Consider the following 22,776-nt stretch of genomic DNA (forward strand, 5'->3'; position numbering starts at 1 on the left):
AAGAGGAAGAAGACTCATCAGCCGCCGGCTGTCGAGGCTCAGGACAGTTCAGACAATGCGGTGAAAATCAGAGTTAAAAAACTATATAAATACTGTTCAGTTTCTTGCACAGACAGATCGTTTCGTGTCTTAAGACCTCAATGTATCGTCACGAGCCGCAGGCTTTGATTTGGTTTTGTTTGTGTATGTTTTATGACTCTCAAAGCCGTGATTCCCATTCACTTCCATTATATGACTGACAGACTGCAACGGTTTGAGTTAAAAATCTTCGTTTGTGTTCTACTGAAGAAACAAAGTCACCTACATCTGGGATGCCCTGGGGGTAAGCAGATAAACATCAAATTTTCATTTTTGGGTGAACTATCCCTTTAAATCTTACACTAAAAATAAAAGGGGATTTTTGCAGTGATGCCATAAAATAACAGTTCCCAGTTCTTAAAGGAGTCATATGATGCTTTTTTAAAGATCATTATTTTGTGTATTTGGTGTAACAGAATATGCTGACATGCTTTAATGTTCAAAAAACACATTATTTTGTAAATGTAAAGACAGTAAATAATGTAATTAGCTTTACCATCAGTTCAAGCCCGAAAGGGGAACAGAGTCGTGTGACATGCAACTTCAGGGATCTTATCTATGCACAATCAGCTTGTAACACTCCAAAGAGAAAGGAAAACTTGAAATCGCATCATATGACCCCTTTAAAAGAACCATATTTGCTTAGTGTGAAAAACATTTGTATAATCTAATGAACTTTTTTCCACTTTTGAAGAACATTTTGTGCAATGGAAAGATTCCATGGATGTTAAAGGTTCTTCATGGAACCATCAATGCCAATAAAGAACCTTTATTTTTAAGAGTGTATGTTGTTAAATTTTAACATTTTATTGCATTATTTTAGTGTCATGTGCAGGGTTGGGTACCGAAACCCAGTGCCAATATGGCACCCGTACCTATGTAACCAGTATGTACTAGAACCGAATCAGTACGCAGATTTCGGTGCCTCATTTCGGTGCCACTTAAATGCTTGAGCGATCGATTGAAATATTTGTTCTCTGGTTCTCCGAAACGGACGTAAGGATCACCGGCACCGCACGTGAAAAATAATTTCCCGACTGAGAAAATTCACGAATGCACGTCGGAAAGCTCTAATGATACAAATCCAACACATCTTTGTAGTAACGAGAGTGTCCATGTTGTTTTCACATTCCGACTTTAAAGCACAACTCGGGAAATGAGAGCATCCGAGGAGCGCGTGAATGCAGCAATTACACTTGCTCTGATGGCAGCAGGGTGTCATTCATGTTCACAAACTTGAGCGGGATGAGTTATGCACTGAAGGTCGATACGGTCTCTTTAAAGGGATAGTTCACCAAAAAAATGTTTCATTTTGTCATCATTTACTTACTCATGCAATTCTAAATCCGTGTTTTTCATTAATCTTTGAAAGATATTTTAATGAGTGGTTTATGTTTCTCCACTGAAAGTCTGTTCCAACCAAATGCTTCAAAAAGTGCATTCAAGGCATCGTAAAATAAATCAATATGAATTGAGTGGTTTAATCCAAGTCTTCTGAAGAGACACAATTACATATGATAAACAGATTTAATTTAAGCTTTTGTTCATATATCAACAAAGCTCAATGCGTGACACACCAGAATGTATGTGCATTAATCGATGTTTACATGTGAATAAAAACCTAAATCTGTTACACAAAGCAATCAGTTCTCTTCAGATGACTCTAAATAAAATGGTAAATTCATATGGATTATGATTAACAATGCCTTTGTGAATGTATTGAAACATCAAAGTTGGGTGAAGGAGTAGTCCTAGTCATAGATCAGATGCTGACTGTGTGCTTGCTGCAAACTTAAATATTAGTGGTGATGAGAGTGGTGATTAAAGGCAGGAGGCAGTGATTAATACTCAGGGGAGAGTGTTTGTTGTGAGGGAGTGCCGGTGGAGCCTGGTGAATCCGTGACAGTGAATGACATAATGACAGAATTTTAATTTTTGGGCAAACTATCCCTTTAAATTAGTTCACCCAAAAATGAATATTCTGTTATTAATTAATCCCCCTCATGTCCTTCCAAACCTGTAAGGCCTTCGTTCATCTTCAGAACACAAATTAAGATATTTTTGATGAAATCCGAGAGCTTTCTGACCCTGCGTAAACAGAAAGGTAGTAAGGACGTCGTTAAAGTAGTCCATGTGACATCAGTGGTTCAACCTTCATTTTATGACGATACGAGAATACTTTTTGTGCATAAAAAACAAAACAAAAATAACAACTTTATTAAACAATTTCTTCTTTTCCGTGTTATGATGTCACATGGACTATTTTAATGATGTCCTTAGTACATTTCTGGGCCTTGAACGTGTCAATTGCATTGCTGTCTATGGAGGGTCAGAAAGCTCTCAGATTTCAACAAAAATATCTCAACTTGTGTTCCGAAGATGAGCGAAGGTCTTACGGGTTTGGAACGACATGAGGGTGAGTAATTATTGGCAGAATTTTCATTTTTTGGGTGAACTTTCCCTTTAAAAATAAGCAGTACTAATAGTTAGCAGGCACCACTACTAGATATTTTTCATCATGTGACTTGTTTTTTAAACAACCAGTTATTTCACTATATTTGTTTTAGCTTTGACCGTTGTGGACCTTTTGACATGTAAAGTCACTGGATTACGAAATCCTAGCCTATTCTATGGAGCCCAAACACTTCCTTAATTTCCATTTTCTCTGTTTTCCCTTCTTCTTTGCAGCATTTTTGAAAAGGGTAATTCCTCTGTTACAGGACATTGCAGAGCTTATATCGGTAAGTGTGACATGTGATTTTGATTTTAGAGATGTTGTAATATTTGTGCCCATGAACGCTACAGAAGAAAAAACGATTAGTGACGTGACAGACAAGCAAAACAAGTCTTTTAACACATCCAGTGGAATTGTGGAAAGAGACTGCGATGACAGAGTTCTGGCTGTGTTTCTTAGTGCGATGTGAACGGATGGGAAAACATTGTGTTAGAAGGTTTCACACACGAGTGAAGAAGTGGGGGGAGGGCTTGAGTTATGACCCCTTTAATGTTTCTGTTTAATGTTTCTAATCTTCACTCATGTTTCATGCACAGAAATATGTACAAGGATTTGTGTGAAACTGAATTTCTTTGTCACGTTTAACTACATGTACAGTTTTTATAATTTTTTGATCACTTGCACTCTGTGACTTTCCTTTAGGTGCAAAAGTGTCACGTTTTATTAAATTCAAGTCAAGTCACATTTATTTCTATAGCACTTTATACAATACAGATTGTTTCAGAGCAGCTACACAGTAATAAACAGGAAAACAACAGTGTATAATTTCAGTTGTAAAATGTAAAATTAACATGTCAATTTCAGCTGTAAAGCAGCTCTACAGAAGACAACAGTCTCATTATTCAGCTCAATTTAGTTCAGTGTTGTTTCAGGTCAGTTCAATAACAGTGTCAGTGTCTCAAAGTTCATTAGTTTTGAAACTGGTTCAATTCAACTATAAAGCAGGTCTACAGAAGGCAATTGATGCATTATTCAGCTCAAGTCAATTCAATGTTGATTCAATTCAGTTCAATAACAGTGTCAGTTCTTTCTTTTCAAATACTTTGGCTTTGCCACTTGATTAACACTTATACATTAATTAATTTAGCAGACACTTTTTTCCAAAGCGACTTACAAATGAGGAATACCACAAGAAATTCATCTTAAGGAGCATTAAGCAAATAATTGTCATTTTCCTGGACGTCTTAAATTAAGTGAATGTCATCTATTCTACTGTAAGTGAACAGGGAATTGTGACATTGTTATTCAATCAGTTGACCTCTTTGAGACCTCTTACTTTTCACTGGCCTCTGCTGTCAACTGTTACATCACTATTATTCCCAAGAGCTCCGCTAAGTTTAATTAAGCAATAAAATAGGAGAGGCTGTATTACATGGTGAATATTATCACAGTTACACTTCAGCTTGCACATTTTTCATGTTACAGCACATCTTTAAATGCTATTATAAAACCAATTAAAAAATCACCCAAATAGTTCACCCAAAAATGAAATTCTGTTATTAATTACTTCATGCAAAAAAAAGATATCTATAAAGAATTTCAGTCAGGTTTCAGGCCCAATCATAGCACAGAAACTGCACTTGTTAAAATTGCAAATGACTTGCTTCTTGCGTCAGACCAAGGCTGCATCTCATTGCTAGTTTTACTTGACCTTAGTGCTGCGCTCAACGCTATAGATCATGACATACTCATAGATTGATTACAAAACTATACAGGTATTCAAGGGCAGGCTTTAAGATGGTTTAGATCCTACCTTTCCGATCGCTATCACTTTGTCTATTTAAACGGGGAATCATCTCAATTAAATCCAGTAAAGTATGGAGTGCCACAAGGATCTGTCCTAGGCCCTCTGCTATTTTCAATATACATGATGCCCCTTGGTAATATTATAAGAGAATAAGGGATTAGTTTCCATTGTTATGCTGATGATACTCAACTATATGTTTCAACAAGACCAGATGTAACTTCTAAATTATCTAAGCTAACAGTGTGTTAAAAATGTAAAAGACTGGATGACCAATAATTTTCTCCTATTAAATTCGGATAAGACCGAGATATTACTTATTGGACCAAAAGACAGTACTCAGAATCTCGTAGGTTACAATTTGCTTCTAGACAGATGTGCTGTTACTTCCTCTACATTCAGAAATTTGGGTGTTATATTAGACAGCAACTTGTCTTTTGAAAATCATATTTCCCATGTTACAAAAACAGCATTCTTCCATCTTAGAAAAATTGCCAAGTTACGGAACATGTTACCTGTTTCTGATGCAGAAAAGCTAGTTCATGCATTCATGACCTCTAGACTGGACTACTGTAATGCACTGCTAGCTGGTTGTCCTGCATCCTCAATAAACAAGCTACAGGTAGTCCAAAATGCAGCGGCTAGAGTCCTTACCAGGTCAAGAAAATATGATCATATTACCCCAATATTACAATCTCTACACTGGATACCTATTAAGTTCCGTACCAGTTACAAAATATTACTACTTACTTTTAAGGCCCTAAATGGTTTAGCTCCTGCGTACCTAACTAGTCTTCAATCACGCTACAATCCATCCCGCTCCCTAAGGTTGCAAAACTCTGGACTCTTGGTAGTTCCTAGATTAGCAAAGTCTACTAAAGGAGGTAGAGCTTTTTCACATTTGGATGAATGTGAACTCCCAAACCCTGGAATAGCCTTCCTGATAACGTTCGGTGTTCAGACACACTCTCTCTGTTTAAATCTAGATTAAAGACACATCTCTTTAGCCAAGCATTCACATAATGTATCTCATAACCTTGTACTTCAGTTACATCTGATCAAATGCACATTTTCATTCTTTCGCTTGGGTTGAACACATTATATTTGTTTGGTTGAAACAGCAGCTACGCTCATTTTTCTCTATTTCCTTCTCTGTTTCCTAACTGGGAATTACACAAGCTTCAGTCTGGATCCAGCCCTTACAAAGACCTGAGATGACCGAACACCTGAGAAGAGATGATGCCAACCCCTCAGAAGACCTCAGATGATGCCAACCCTCAGACAACATACAAAACTACCAAATTTTGCTATAAGTTTGATCGCAACATAATCATTGCTGTTAATAGTGTTCACCGTCTGTTTGATTACATGACATTAACGAACTGCTTGATTTTTACCATACATTCCTGCCATATGGACATCAACTTGAGATAGTCACCACTGATAAGCTATTACTAAATATAATGTAGAAACTTAAATTTTCTGTAAAGCTGCTTTGCAACGATTTGCATCGTGAAAAGTGCTATACAAATAAACTTGAATTGAATTGAATTACTCAGCCTCATGTCGTTTCAAACCCCATAAGACCTTCGTTCATCTTCAGAACACAAATTGGGATATTTTTGATGAAATCCAAGAGCTTTCTGACCCTGCATATACAGCAACGCAACTGACACGTTCAAGGCCCAGAAAGGTAGTAAGGACATTGTTAAAATAGTCCATGTGACATCAGTGGTTCAACCATAATATCATGAAGCTACGAGAATACTTTTTGTGCGCAATGAAAACAAAAATAATGACTTCATACAATGATTTCTTCTCTTCCATGTCAGTCGACGCGCATTCATGACAGTACCACGCATCAGCAGCACCACACGCATGCGTCGTGTTACAGTTGAACCACTAATGTCACATGGACTACTTTAACGATGTCCTTACTACCTTTTTGGGCCTTGAACATGTCAGTTGCGTTGCTGCAGGGTCAGAAAGCTCTCGGATTCCATCAAAAATATATTAATTAGTGTTCCGAAGATGAAGGTCTTACAGGTTCGGAACGACATGCGGGTGAGTTATTAATTACAGAATTTTCATTTTTGGGTGAACTAACCCTGTACCTTGATTCATAATGTTATATTATTAAAGGGTTAGTTCATCCAAAAATGAAAATTAGTCCATGTTTTACTCACCCCATCCTAGGTGTATATGACTTTCTTCTTTCAGATGAATCAGTCAGTCGAAGTTATATTAAAAATGGTCCTGGCTCTTTCAAGCTTTATAATGGCATGGGCAGGTGTTTTTATTCAACAGTCCAAACGTAGTCAAATGAAGCGCATCCATCCATATTAAAATACGCATCACACGGCTCTGGGGGGGTGGGATGTCAATAAAGGCCTCCTGTAGCGAATTGATGCGTTCTTGTAAAAAAAAAAATCCATATTTAAAACGATATAAACAGTTTTGTGTAACTTACGCTAACTGTCGTACGCGTGTTCATGAGAGACTGCCTTTCCGGCGGATGACGTAGGACGTAGGCGCAGCGCATGCGTGTGTGAGTCTCGCGAAAACCAAAGTTTGTTTACAGAAGCAAAGGAAGTAAAGTTTCCTTACTTTACCAAAGGTTTGTTCTTCTGATTCGTGACTGGTGTTTTGTTTTGTTCTCTCTCCGTCACGCTTCCGTGCTCGTCACTAATCACCGGCGCTTACGCTACGCATATGCTTCCGCCTACGACAGTTAGCAGAAGTGAGAAAAAGGTGTTTATATCGTTTTAAATATGGATTTTTGTCTTACAAAAACTTATTGATTTGCTACAGGAGGCCTTTATTCACCCCCCGGAGTCGTGTGATGCTCGTTTTAATATGGATGTGCGTGTTTTATTTGACTACTTTTGGACTGTTGAACAAAAACACCTGCCCATGCCATTATAAAGCTTGAAAGAGCCAGGACAATTTTTAATATAACTCCAATTGGATTCAACTGAAAGAAGAAAGTCATATACACCTAGGATGCCTTGAGGGTGAGTAAAACATGGACAAATATTCATTTTTGGGTGAACTAACCCTTTGAGCCGATTCAAAAGTGCCATATTTATTCCCTGAGAAATGAAAACAGAAGTTAATCGTAGGCCTCTGAGTGCTTTTGAGTAAAGTCACATTTATTTACCTCTTTATACAATACACATGGTTTCAAAGCAGCTTCACAGTAATAAATGAGAAAATAAGAGTTGCAAAGTTAAATGATTATGAAATGACTGCACTTTTAGCTGTAAAGCAGTTCTACAAAAGACAATTCTCATTTTTCAGCTCAATTTAGTTCAGTGTTGATTCAATTTAGTTCAATGACTGTCAGTGTTTCCAAGTTCCAAGTTCATCAGTTATTAAATGAATTCAATTTAGCTAAAGCAGCTCTAAGGCAATAGTATCATTAATCAGCTCAATTTAGTAGATATGATAGGCCTACAGTTCAGTGACAGTCTCGATGTTGCAAAGTTACCCAATTATGAAAAGAAAAATCAGCATAAGTTCAGTTCGGAAACACCCTGGATGGATGGCCAGTTCATCACATTGTAACTTTAATAAGGTTGCTGAATTGCTGAATGAATTGTATACAAATGCAATGTGAAATCTGGTTTCTGGTCTTCAGTGAGGAATTCCCCCAGTATATTTGGCTGTTATAAAGCAGATGATGCATGGATTGAGGAATCGGCTCTGCTGGACTCTGTCTCACTCACACACAACCTCCAGAGTTCTCAGCAAGCAGAGGTCAGAGATGTTATTTACATTTTCAGACCAGCACTCCAGATGTCCATGGGTGAAGAGGTAAAGAAGGGGTGATGGCTACTGGACTGACCCTTCTTCAAAAGACCACCACCATCATCATCATCATCATCATCACTTTATGTCACTCTTCATTTGGACTGAACCTAAGCCCAGAACAAATTGAGACATATCCTGAGTAATTGGTTCCAGGAGACTGTGGAGTGTTCCAGCTGGAGATCAGGACCTGTGAGACTGACTAGCTGCAACTGAAAAAAAAAAACTGTTATGTTAAAGCCGGTGTGAAAAGGAAGTTGAGATAGTCTTTTCTTCCCTATTGTGACATATATCCGAGTGAAACGGTTTATTGAACAAGAAAAAAAGTAGGCCCTTGTGCTGGTGAACACATCATCAGAGAAGAGATGTCTTTGCAAGAGGGAGGGGAGGTTATTTTGATTAAAGCTAACGAGGGCACATGAATTAAAAAACGTTTAATTCTGTCCGTTTTGATTTAATTGTGGTTTTAAAGCAACTATATGTACTTTTGAGTATCTTTGCGACGTTGGAGCCCCCTACAGTTAAGCGAGTGGAATTAATTTCATAATTCCAGTGGATCTCTACACGCGCATTTGTTGCTGCCGTAAAGCAATCTGTCCTTTTCGCGGAATTTCGTACCAGTTCGCCAAACCTACATACTTCCAGAACACACATTTGAGGGAAGTAGTGATGGGAGAAACGAACCTTGTCAAAGCTTCGAATCAACTGAACCAATTGCTTCGCAAAACGATTCACAGTTTCGAAGCGCTCCAAACATTGTGTAAATTCAACAAAAACTCGGACTAAAACATGCTTAAAAACAGCTTTTAAAAACCCATTGCAAATGTTTTATTTAAAGTATAATACATTAAATGCTATAAAATAATAAAATACCATAAAATGTGAAGTGTCTGTATAATATGTGCATACATCAACAAATTGATGAAACTGATCCGAGATCAGGTAAAAACCATAGACGCTGGTTCAGTAGTTCGCCGCTGGGGGGCTACTTCAGTAGTACTTCAGTAGTTCGCCCCCCCCAACGATGAACCATTGAAATTTCGAAACGTTTTGAAACAGTTTACTGAAATCACGGGACTTTGGCAGTTTGATACGCGCTCCGAACCACTGTTTTAAAACAAATGATTCACAAAAGTTTCGAAGCTTCACGAAGCAGTGCTTCGAAAGCACCCATCACTAGAGGGAAGTGTGTGAAAGTAACAACAGCAATGCACCTAATTAGAAATCAGTGTACCACCAGAATGACTTTGAAACTGATATTTCAAGGTTAAGAAACATACAGTTGCTGTATGAATGTGACTACTTTTTTTTGAATGACCATGAATGTGACTTTTTTTTTTTTTTTTTTTTACAACCACTTAGCTTTTTCAAATCATGCCCTCAAATTGTTTTCACATACCAAGTTTCGTACCATTCCGGTAAAGCTACGATTTTAAAAAATTCAAAATGTTAAATTCTCCAGTCAGAAGTGACCAAAGACCGCAGAAGGGTTAAATGTTTAGATGTCATATTAGAGTCAGCATCAAGTTTTTACTAACAAAATTAAAAATTCCCCTTTTGCCTTTCATTCACATGTTTTTTCAAACAGGCAACAGACGGTGCTGGTATTTCACAAAAGTGTTGCCCAATCCCAATGCACATCCATCAGCTTAATTGAATCTTCACTCTGACAGCACAAATCCCTAAGATAGCACTCATTTATACTTCCCCACAGAGAACACAGTGTCAACACTTCAGTTGGAGACCCTTATCTGTATTAATTTCAGTACACTCTAAACATATAATGCACTTACATTTGAGATCCAAAGGAAAGGCAAATGGTGAAACGAGTGTGCTTATTATACATACTTATTAAATAAATGTTCAAAAAGGGTGTTTTCACAGCGTTGCCATAGAATAACCATTTTGAATATGGATGAATAGCTCTTAAAAGAACAATGTTTTTTTTTTTTTTTTTTCAACTATAAAGAACATTTTGTGCAATGGATGTTTCCATGGATTTGAAAGGTTCTTCATGGAACCGTCAATGCCAATAAAAAACCTTTATTTTTTAAAAGTGTCACTTTTAAAACTTTAATAAAATAAACATTTGAGTGAAAATTAAGTCTTTTAATAAAGTAAGTTCTCTGAGGAACATCATTTACACAATTAGGTTTCATGCTAACTAAACAACAAACAAACACCCACACACTCATATTCATGCACACACGTCCAGGCATTAGTCAGAAGAGGACTGAAAGTACTGTTCAAGTAAAAGATGAGTAAGGTAAAGAAGAAGTGACTTTTTTCACAACCCCGAGCTCTGACTCCTCCTCTGGAGATGGTGGGGTGGTTTTTAGAGCTGACAGACCCAGACAAATGTACAAGAGTGAAGTTACTCCTGCTCAAACTCTCCCATGCGTTTCTCCAAACACGCTTTCCATCTCAGAAGCAGATAAACGTGCATTCCGCTGGACTGCTAGGACCTCTTCGAGCTCTTTTCTTTGAGATTTAGATTTTTCCTGTAGCTTTGAGCGCAGGTTCTTCTTGAAATCTAGTCTGCAGATATTCAAGGGTGTTGCAACAAAGAAAATCCTCCTAAATGCTGACAGAGACTTGTGGCCTGATGGGATCGGATGTCAGAGACCTGAGCGCCCTGCTTCCAGCGGTCCCGAACGCAAACTGTTCCCTGCCTGTCGGCGGAGCTCCGCAGTGGGGACCGATGCTGGACTTTCACCCTGCCTCCCCGTATGGATCTCTTCCCTCCCACTCCTTCATCAAACAGGAGCCGGGCTGGGGGCCCGCAGACCCTCACGAGGATCCGCACTGCGGTTTGGGGGCCTTCACCGTGCACTTCTCGGGGCAGCTCATGGGGATGCACGGGGCGTTTGCTGATTCTCCGTCCAGCCAGAGCAGGATGTTCTCCAGCGGGCCTTATCTGCCAGGCTGCATGGACAGCCCTCCTGCCCCGCGCACCCAGGGTGAGACAGCCGACCATCCCGCTCGTGCCTCACAGTCTCTCTGTTATGAACCACAAAATCTTTTTCTCCGTTTGTCTCTGCTGTCATAAAGAACACCAAACTTCAGAGTTGACACGAGATGTTTGAGGTTTTGCATTAAGCTGGTGTGTGATTGTAAAGTTACGGAGCTGTTGATGCCAAATTATTTATAGAGGATCTCTTGTCATTCTCAAATGATTACTTCTGAAAAGTGCATTAATTATGCATTTGAATTAAATAGTAATGTTATACTTATTTAAAAAAATTATTTTTATATTTTATTATAAATATAATAATAATACTACATGTAATTATACATTAAATGAAATTATACAAATTATAATTATTTTAATTCTTAAGTTATTTTTAATCATATGTTATATATAAAATAACCACCATATTCACAGTTAAACATGGATTTATTATTAAATGACTTGCAGAGTACATCAGTAGTTTACTTGATTAAATAGATAGACGATAAAAAAGATTCACATAGACATATAGAAGTGAAATATCCTTGAATATGATTCATAGTATCTGATAACCAAGGAAAATCAAATACTTTTTGATTTGAATGTGAAAAATACAGCCGACTATTCTGCCAACATATATATATTTGTCCATTGTGCTCACTTTGAGATGCTTTAATGAAATGGAATTCTGCATAAAGGTTTTTATATCTGCTGCGTCAGCTTTGATAGACGTCCTGGAACTTGAAGGTGCACTTCTGACCTCTTTAAAACATTTGGGAAACCAGAATATTGATGCTCTGACTGCTGATGTTCTAAACAAAACTAGATTCAAATGTTTCTTAAAGGATTAAAGCAGTATTTTCCATTAAACCAACCAACCAACCAAATAAATATAGCAAACTTTCTGGAGATAATGTGTTTATTAAAAAATGGTCTTAAAGTTTAGAGCATGAAATGCCATTTTCCTGTAATGTTATAGCTCAATGGCTCATTAAGATTGGACTTTATTGCACATGCAAAATAAGTCTCACGCGGTGTCTCTCTCTGCAATCTAGCATTCCCGTTTTCTTTGTGTTGATGATTTACAGCACTGTGAACATCCTCAAGAGCTTCTCTCCTTTAAATCTGAGAGCTCACAACACAAATGTCTGATGTTAGTGTGCTTAGATGCGCAGTACAGTACAAAGATTTCCATATCGACTTCTGCAATTTATCATTAGATTAACTTTAGGAAAAGTCACAGCGACAACTTGATTCATTGCATGAGCTTATTGGTCTCAAGCGGGTTTACGCACCAGATTAATTATAAGTCTGTTGGAGAGAGATGTATATTTAATGCATTTTTTCCAGGAGTATTAGTGAAACCTTTTCTATGTTTATATTAGGTCATTTTCAAATGATTTGACTTGCATTAGAACATTTTTAGCACTTGTAAACAAAGAACAATGCACAATTCTTCAACAGGAAGAATAGAGTCAGCTGAGATGCATTCAGTGAGAAAAGGTGGATTTCACTGAGAACAAAATCACTCATTCGTTCTCTGTTTTTCTTTGTTTCTTTCTCTCAGGTTATGGTACAGGAGCATTAGATGGAGCTCCCAATTACGGACACACACCTGCTCACCACACTCCACCATTCCCCATCAATACCTTCAAACATGAGGACCCCATGTCCCCCCAAAGCACCATGGGTAAGGAAAATATATTCTCAGTGTGGCATATAAAGCAGTAAATGCCTTTGAATAAATGATGATGCAAAAGTTAACCATTTGCAGGTTGATTTCCATGTACAGTGTAAATACAGTTTGTTTGAGCATCCTGACCAGTCTGACACAGCAACACAGATTCAGCCAATGGGGTGAGCCTGTAGGCGGAGCTACGAATATCACGCACTTCACCTTTAAATTCTTTGCACTCCCTTGTGAAAAAGAAGTGTGCTGAATTGTATTGATTGTGCACTTCTAGTGTACTTCAAATCTTACAAGTATAAAAAAAAAAAACTGTACTTGATGATAATATATTATTAATTAAAGGGGTCAGGGGCCTCAGCAAACTTCCAAGGAGTTTCCAAGATGACTTAAAATTATTTAAAATAAACAGGCTTTAAATGGGTCATTGAATGCATTTTCAGATCTATTATGTTTCTAGAGGTTAGCTTATAAAGTTTTTTGCATCAAAAAAAAAAAAAAAGTTCAAATATTTGTAAGGATGATAATTTTCTATCCTCATTTTCACTCTCTGTCATGAACACACATTTCAAGGGGTGTTGCCTCTTTCAGAGAGGCAAGTGAACTTGCAGTATGTTTTTATTGTAGAGTAGCCTCTAAATATGAAGGACATTTTGATTTTCAGTTTCATGGCTCCTTTAATATAGTCTGTTATGTTTTAAATATTAGAACTGCATGGCCATGGTATACTAAAGCAATAAGCCCCAAGAAGCCGTGGTTTACAGTGAATTTATAACAGCTAAGGGGTGTTGTTAGGCACAACGCTGTTATAAATTCACTGTAAACCATGGCTTCACTGGGTTTATTGCTTTTATAAAACGGTTATTCCATATACGTAGTAAGGTTTCACAAAATAAAACAGAGCAAATAAAGTGTAATGATATTAATAAAAACATTATTCTTCCACCAAACAATGTAGTTCCTCAGAATCAGTTGTGGTTGCAACAAAGTGGTTGCCGAATAATTTACAACAGCTTAGAACGTGGCTCAGCCAATCAGAATCAAGGACCGGTGTCCTGACATTTTATCCTACCTGTCAGATTGTCCTACCAGGGCTAACTGCGCATGCGCACATCAATATGGCGTCCTTTTTCTCATGCTGAACAACAATATTTAATGTATCTGCATTACTCTAATTTATTCATGCAGCAGCAGCAGCAGCATATCTTACATGCTCACAATCGGTCTATTTATTGGCAGTAAAAAGTCCATACTGGCTCATCAGAGCAGCATAGCAGATCTAGTCTCCCAAAGCCCAGTCCATTAACATGCTAAAACTATTCAGATAGTTGTTGATATTTGGTTGAAATAATTGTTAAATTGTTACACAGCGTGTATTTTGTAATGCTTATTCCAGTGCAATGCTTTTCCCCATAGATCTCCATTGTATGTGTCACACTAAATACCGTTTTTACGGTTTATTTTCCGTGTAATTAACAGCACGTCATATATGCTGTTGATAGAGCTGAACTTGTATTGAACTCGGAACGTTTTTTAAAAAGGCGCATTAATTAGTGTAAGAAGTAAAATATGTATATTGCTGATTTGTGACTTCGCTGTGGCACAGCCCCCTCTGGTTTCTGAGTGACTGAATTGAGTGTCAGTGAGGCCCAGTCTGGATGGCTCAGATAAATCCTGAGTAAGTCTGCAGTGAGTCTTGCTGTCTGCACAGAGGTTAAGAACTGCACAGCAGCTCTCAGCAGGCCAAAATACACTCACAGTGATCTACTGCCCGTTTCCTCCAAATTCCTCTTCCCTTCTCTGCCTGGCCCTCCCCAGAGACATGAGAGGACAGAGAGAAAGAGTTATGTATTCAAAAAATGAACTTTATTATGAGGCGAGGAAACCAGAATATCAGCATATAACAATTTACACTACCATTCAAAATTATAGTTTTCAAAAGTTTTTGAAATATTATTTTCATTTAAAATAAATATTTTAATTTGAATATATTTTCAAATGCAATTTATTCCTGTGATGCAAAGCTGAATTTTCAGCATCATTACTCCAGTCTTCAGTGTCACATGATCCTTCAGAAATCATCCTAATATGCTAATTTGCTGCTCAGGAAACATTTCTGATTATTATCAGTGTTGAAAACAGTTGTACTGCTTAATATTTTTGTGAAAATGATTATATATATTTTGTGGAAACAATGATATATAAGTTAAGAAGAACAGCATTTTTTGAAATAAATTGTTTTGTTACACTATATATCTTTACTGTCACTTTTGATCAATTGAATGCATCTCTGCTAAATAAAAGTATCAATTTCTTTCAAAAGAAATTTTTGAAAGGCAGCATACATTTCAAGTGTACATCACACGACTTTTAATATAGCACATACATTGTATGGACCAACAATAAATTAATGACGATATTCATTTTAGGATCAAATATTCCTTAAAAGAAAGGTGAAGAAGAAGATGCAGTTAAAGAGAAATGTAGCTTTTCATCAGTGACACAGGAATTAGTGTGCATTCTTCGAATACTGCTCTCATGTTGTTTAGAGAAAAGGAGATCACAGAACCCGAAATAAGGCATCCAGTTTTGATAAGACGTGATCGCAGCATCCCCGCTATTGCCCTTGCTGTCTGGAGCTCCGAGTGCTTTTGGAAACCATCACAAGAAAATACACTCACTCAAACAAACTCACTCGCTTGCATCAGCCTGGTTCTGTTGCAGTGTGTTCCGGTGACCTCACAAACCTCCATTTCTTGCCAATAAAGTAAGATTAGAGGGGAGCGAAAAGGGAAATTCCACCTTATTTTCACCAGTGTTTGGCCTAGAAACGGTCTCTTGCATTTTGAAACACTTTATTTACAATTTATTGGAAAGCAATATGGCAACCAATCATAAAGTAATAATGAAACACCACCACCAACTACTTTATTTTCTGATAATTATTATATTATATTATATTATATTATATTATATTATATTATTATTTAACTATAAATAATTAGAATAATAATTTTTATGGCTGTCTGAATTTTCAAATGTTAAACAATCTCTGAGACATTGAAAACACAGATCTTGAGCTTATTTTGATTGTGATTATGTCAAGTTGCACAGAATTTGTACTTTCATTGTGGATGTAAAACTACTTGTCGCCGGAAACTTCTGAAGACGTCAAACAAATCAGTTTGTCTTCCACAGAAGAAAGACAGACATGAGGCAGATTAAATGATGACAGAATTTTCCTCTCTGGGTGATAAAATTGTTCAAGACAAAGAACTATCTCCTTTCCTTTCCTTTCCTTTTTGACTGTTTTTGCTTCCTTTCCTTTCCTCTTTGACTGTTCCCATGTTTTTGCTTCCTTTCCTTTCCTTTCCTTACAAAACTTTCCTGTCTTTAAGAAGGACAGAAAGACAGCCCATATTATTTTTACACCCCCTCACCTCTCTTCTCATCTTCTTCTCATCTTCTTCTCGTCTTCTCTGCCCTATTCTAATTAGTGTGTGATTTGAAGGAAGGCCTCACAGTCCTCTGATGTGACACAGCACTTTGAAACAAAAGTACAGAGTGAAGTAGGAGCATGAATTATGCTGTGGTGACAGCAGAGGAGATAGGAATGGATCCTGCTCAGTCAACCAGTCCAACCCAGATAGAGTGTCTGACCTTGGATGTGTTGAAGGGGCAGTCCAGGGTAGCATGTTTTTGTGTGTGAGAGAAAGACAGAGAGATGTTGAAACGAAGAGATGTAGACTAGCTGAGGGGCAGGGGGGAAGTCCCAAAGCATTTTGCCAATTTAGTGTTGTTTTTTAGTGATTGAGTGAATGTGTGCTTGTCTATAGACAGATGAGTAGGTGACTGGGACGCTGGACAGAATATTTATGCCGGCTGTCCAGATAAAAGATTTGGTATCCACCTTCCTCACCCCAATGCCATGACAACAGGGTGTTTATCTACTGAACGGATGAATGGTTGGGCTGTGGGAGGACTGGAGCAGCAATGGCTGATTGTGTAGTTTGAGATGTGAAGTGAGTCGGACAAAGAAAAAGCTTTATAGGTCTTCAGCTCTTCATCCGTTACTGCCCACACTACAAATCCCCTTCCAGACTAACAGTCCCCCCTTGCTATCATTTATGACAGTTGAGGCTGTTTTACACAGTTATTTTTAGATATAACAACATCCTTTTGTTAATAAGGAGGAAAAGCTGATTCATATATAGCAGAGCTATGAAGACATGTCCAAATCTGTCTTTTCTGAGAATCTTATATAGGTTATAGGGTCATATTTACATTGCACTAGATAATATGTCAGCTCTGTTTGAGAAGTCTCTCTGTGAGCGGTTTTGTTTTATCTGCCAGTTATGAATAACTGCAGTTATGTGTAACTACTCTCTGTCTTTGTGTCCAGTCACAGTGGTGGTTATGAGGCCGAAGCGTCTGCAGGAGCTCCGCTGGTGTACAACTGCAGCACTCAGTATCACATACACACACATGGTGTGTTCAGAGGAGTACAGGTGGGTACACACACTCAAACACAGCGACAAACTCATACACATATCCATTTTACCTGTGCACACACAGACTGGATTCTCACTATAATATAACCACAAAGTGCGTTGTAATTAAAGGGATCGTTCACCCAGAAATGAAAATTCTGTAATTAATAACTCATCCCCATGTCGTTCTAAACCCGTAAGATCTTCGTTCATCTTCGGAACACAATTGAAGATATTTTTGATGAAATCTGAGAGCTTTCTGACCCTGTAGGAGAAGCCACAGAATATAATAATTTCCATATATAATAAATTAACTGTGCCTCAGAGCGAGCAGACGAAACACAAAAAAAGCGGTCATTGCTTTCGGAGGTGGATACAGTTCTGTGAGACGATTATACAGAAATACTTTGACGACAGACTTTGCTCAGGTATTTAAGAATAACCATAACAACATTTCAGATGCTGTCCCATCGCACAAAGTCACTTGAACCCTTTTCACACAAGTTAAAAACCACCTCAAGTGAGCATAAAAACTTTTTTGCGAATTAAAAGGATTTATTTTTTTTCCGAAATTTGTCATTTTCATCACTTCAAAATGTGCATAAAAATACAGTGATGGAAACATAGCTACTGCTTCAGTCTGTAGTGTTTGTATGGCCTGAATCAACATCCATCAGAGCTTGAGAAAGCTGATACTGTCCAGAGAATAGTGTGCACGTATGTATGTTTATAACTTTAGTTTAAAGCTTTCCTCTAAAGGCTTTTAAAAGCTAAATTGATATTTAACAGGCCACAAGATAAGAGGGTTTGTTCAGATGCAGAACTCATCTGGGGTTTGGTAACGCAGAAGTTAAAACAAACAGAGGCTCAGAAGTGCAGAAGAATTGGCAAATAGAGTTTGTTGATTGCCAATTATCCTGTTTTTATTTTTCTTTCTCCAGGATGTGCGGAGAGTACCAGGCATCGCTCCCTCCATTAAATCATCAGAGAGCAGTGAGAAACGGCCTTTCATGTGTTCTTACCCCGGCTGCAGTAAGAGATACTTCAAACTGTCCCACCTGCAGATGCACGGCAGGAAACACACAGGTGAGACATATGTGGACGTTACAAAAAAACAAAAAAAGTTTCCAGTTTCATTTTGGGGTCACAAACAATCCAAACTGCTTTTATAGTCTAGATTGAGATTTTTTTCTCTCTTAAAAAGCAGCAGGTAAGATTTACAGTGTTATGCAACATGCATAACAAAGTCATAAATCATGGGGGGATCTATTTTTTCAGACCTCCAATAAGAGAAGTTAATGGCAGGGAATTAAATTAGAACATGTGAAAATGTCTCCATCACTCAGAAACATAAATTCATGAGATCAGGTCCCTGGACATTTGAATTCCAGCACTCAGGAATGTCTGACTTTATTCTAGTGACAGAGTGAGTCTGATAACAACCATTATTCACAACCATGAATCAACACACACACACACACACACACACACACACACACGTTTACTCACACACACACGCACGCAGGCACACACACTCCTCGAAAAGTAAACATGGGGTCACTTAGGTGGCAAAGGTTTTGTACTGTCTCATCTAATCAAAGAAAGAAAAGCCACACCCTGAAGAAGACACTTTACAGTAAACATGAGTCAGTGCAGGACTATTATTATTACTTGGAAAACATTAGAAAAATGGGTAATAGCTTCAAGTGGCATTAAGGTTTACACAAAGTTACATTAATGTTTCATTTGTTAACATTAGGTAGCTATATAATACTGAATATAATGAAAATACTTCTAAAGCATTTGTGAATCTTAAGTTATTGTTAATTTCAACATTTACTAATACATTATTACAATTTTGTAAAAAAGTAATATTATTAAATAGACCTGAGCATACTAATGATAACAAAGATGAATAAATTCTGTAACAAATGCATAGCTTGTTGTGAGTTAAAGTTAATTAGAAGACAGAAACTGCATTGTAAATCAAGCGTCTGTTAAATGAATAAATGTAAATGTTCATTGCTGGAAATCTGATATAAAATTAATTAGATTTTTATGACAGAAAACCATGGTGGCCGTAGTCTCGGTTACAATATTACAGTAAAACGGATCAATATGGGATCTGTGTAAGAGGCTGTTGGAGTCTTCCAGTCTTTTTTAATTTCTTTTGAACACACTTGTGTTAATACCAGTTTACCTCTGGAGTATATCTCTATTTTGGTGGAAATAATGTTACCATAGTAAATTATTTGTAAGGGCCTCCTCTCAGTTGCACAAGAATCACCAGAATTACTAAGAAACATCTGGAGTGAGTAATCTGTGACCTCATGGCATGTACAGTTTTACAGATAAATCCATGATTTATGACACTCAGAGCATAACAACAAAATAAATGCTCAATTTAAACTGCGCCCCCTTGTGGAGGCTTCATGTTAATGGCTACTGGTTAATGGCAGAGACTACAGTCGTGTTCACATATTGTGATTTTCTGTCACACACAGGTGAGAAGCCCTACCAATGTGACTACACAGACTGCGGCCGCAGGTTTTCCAGATCTGACCAACTCAAGAGACACCAGCGCAGACACACAGGTTAGACATGTCTCTCTTCAAAACACTCCAGGACAGAAATATAGCAGTTATGGGGCTTTGAGGTCATTAATATTCTACACTCATAACAGTAAAGGTTCTTTATTCTTTTTTTGGAAACTAAAAATGGCTCTTCTACAGTATGACATCACTGCAAAAAAAAAATCCTTTTGGAACCTTTAATTTTTAAGTAGGCTATAGTTCACTCTTAAACGTTATATACACTATAAGCACTTAGCATTAAAAGCTTTCAGAATGTAAAACTTTCTCTTCTGGAAAAACAGACCAAAAATCAGTGTTGCCTACTAATTTTCAGGGGAAGTTGCTAAAGGAAGGTCGATTTGTTGCTAAAAGTTGCTAAATGACGTTGTGATGTCACTGCGCAATGACGTCATTACGTAACACGACACGAAATTGTGTCACTACATCAAATCGCAGCAAAAAATAAAAAGTTTTTTTTTACATATTTTAATTTTTATATGTTAATTTAGATTTGTTCGTAAAATAATATAATTACATAATGTAATTTTAAAATATAAATAACTATTTTTACATACAACATTGAATTATTGAACACTCACATTTTTGAATGATTACAAGTTTTTTATTAGCTAGTAAACTAGTAAAACTACACATTCTGAACAATTATAGTTTTAAGCAGTGTGTTAGTAGTCAGTATGCTACACTCTAAGAAAAGATTTCACAGGTTTTGTACCTGCATTTTAAATTACGCATTGTATTTAGTGTTTTCGGTTAAAGGGTTACAATGGATAATGGATAACGGATAATGTCCTGGAAAATTACTAGTACCTTTGCCATTTTTCTAGATATTTTTCTTACAGTGTACTAACTGATCAACAAGTCTCATCTAATCAAAGAAAGAAAAGCCACACCCTGAAGAAGACACTTTACAGTAAACATGAGTCAGTGCAGGACTATTATTATTACTTTAGGTATTAACATTAGGTAGCTATATACTACTGAATATAATGAAAATACTTCTAAAGCATTTGTGAATCTTAGTTATTGTTCATTTCAACATTTACTAATACATTATTACAATTTTGTAAAAAAGAAATATTATTAAATGGACCTGAGCATACTAATGATAACAAAGATGAATAAATTCTATAACAAATGCATAGCTTGTTGTGAGTTAAAGTTAATTAGAAGACAGAAACTGCATTGTAAATCAAGCGTCTGTTAAATGAATAAATGTAAATGTTCATTGCTGGAAATTTGATATAAAATTAATATGGGATCTGCTGTTGGAGTCTTCCAGTCTTTTTTAATTTCTTTTGAACACACTTGTGTTAATACCAGTAATACCAGTTAGTATATCTCTATTTTGGTGGAAATAATGTTACCATAGTAAATTATTTGTAAGGGCCTCCTCTCAGTTGCACAAGAATCACCAGAATTACTAAGAAACATCTGGAGTGAGTAATCTGTGACCTCATGGCATGTACAGTTTTACAGATAAATCCATGATTTATGACACTCAGAGCATAACAACAAAATAAATGCTCAATTTAAACTGCGCCCCCTTGTGGAGGCTTCATGTTAATGGCTACTGGTTAATGGCAGAGACTACAGTCGTGTTCACATATTGTGATTTTCTGTCACACACAGGTGAGAAGCCCTACCAATGTGACTACACAGACTGCGGCCGCAGGTTTTCCAGATCTGACCAACTCAAGAGACACCAGCGCAGACACACAGGTTAGACATGTCTCTCTTCAAAACACTCCAGGACAGAAATATAGCAGTTATGGGGCTTTGAGGTCATTAATATTCTACACTCATAACAGTAAAGGTTCTTTATTCTTTTTTTGGAAACTAAAAATGGCTCTTCTACAGTATGACATCACTGCAAAAAAAAAATCCTTTTGGAACCTTTAATTTTTAAGTAGGCTATAGTTCACTCTTAAACGTTATATACACTATAAGCACTTAGCATTAAAAGCTTTCAGAATGTAAAACTTTCTCTTCTGGAAAAACAGACCAAAAATCAGTGTTGCCTACTAATTTTCAGGGGAAGTTGCTAAAGGAAGGTCGATTTGTTGCTAAAAGTTGCTAAATGACGTTGTGATGTCACTGCGCAATGACGTCATTACGTAACACGACACGAAATTGTGTCACTACATCAAATCGCAGCAAAAAATAAAAAGTTTTTTTTTACATATTTTAATTTTTATATGTTAATTTAGATTTGTTCGTAAAATAATATAATTACATAATGTAATTTTAAAATATAAATAACTATTTTTACATACAACATTGAATTATTGAACACTCACATTTTTGAATGATTACAAGTTTTTTATTAGCTAGTAAACTAGTAAAACTACACATTCTGAACAATTATAGTTTTAAGCAGTGTGTTAGTAGTCAGTATGCTACACTCTAAGAAAAGATTTCACAGGTTTTGTACCTGCATTTTAAATTACGCATTGTATTTAGTGTTTTCGGTTAAAGGGTTACAATGGATAATGGATAACGGATAATGTCCTGGAAAATTACTAGTACCTTTGCCATTTTTCTAGATATTTTTCTTACAGTGTACTAACTGATCAACAATCACAGGTACAAGCTACTAACAAGGTGCATCATAAATGAACAATTATTAAATTATTATTATTATCAAATCAAATAACTGCAAATAGCAATAACTTAATTCACGTGATGTTGTGTACTGCTAGGCATCTTTGGTTGCCTCTTTTTGTGTAATTTTGTTGGAAAATGTGTGCCTTTTTATTGTCTGAGCCACTTATCAAAAGTTGCTAAAAGTAGCCAAATAAAATTTAAAAATAGCTAAATTTGTTGCTAGGTGCTTTTGGAAGAAAAAGTTGCTAGGGTAGTCTGAAAAGTTGCTAAATTTAGCAACAAAATTGCTAAGTTGGCAACACTG

At 36.8% G+C, this 22,776-nt stretch overlaps 1 protein-coding gene across 1 annotated transcript in view; it reads left to right on the top strand.

Moving 5' to 3' along the window:
- Positions 1–10,526: 10,526 nt before the first annotated feature.
- Positions 10,527–22,776, top strand: part of LOC107758040 (Wilms tumor protein homolog B-like) — a 17,257-nt gene continuing 5,007 nt past the window's right edge. The window contains exons 1-6 of the mRNA XM_016575681.1: positions 10,527–11,107; positions 12,665–12,787; positions 13,062–13,080; positions 17,187–17,292; positions 18,216–18,360; positions 19,779–19,868. Coding sequence (XP_016431167.1) covers positions 10,729–11,107; positions 12,665–12,787; positions 13,062–13,080; positions 17,187–17,292; positions 18,216–18,360; positions 19,779–19,868 — 862 coding nt within the window. The 5' untranslated portion in view covers positions 10,527–10,728. The remainder of the gene's footprint in view (positions 11,108–12,664; positions 12,788–13,061; positions 13,081–17,186; positions 17,293–18,215; positions 18,361–19,778; positions 19,869–22,776) is intronic.

The sequence above is a fragment of the Sinocyclocheilus rhinocerous genome, unplaced genomic scaffold (genome assembly GCF_001515625.1).
Source record: "Sinocyclocheilus rhinocerous isolate Xijiao unplaced genomic scaffold, SAMN03320098_v1.1 scaffold82, whole genome shotgun sequence".
NCBI classification, from domain to species: Eukaryota; Metazoa; Chordata; class Actinopteri; order Cypriniformes; family Cyprinidae; genus Sinocyclocheilus; species Sinocyclocheilus rhinocerous.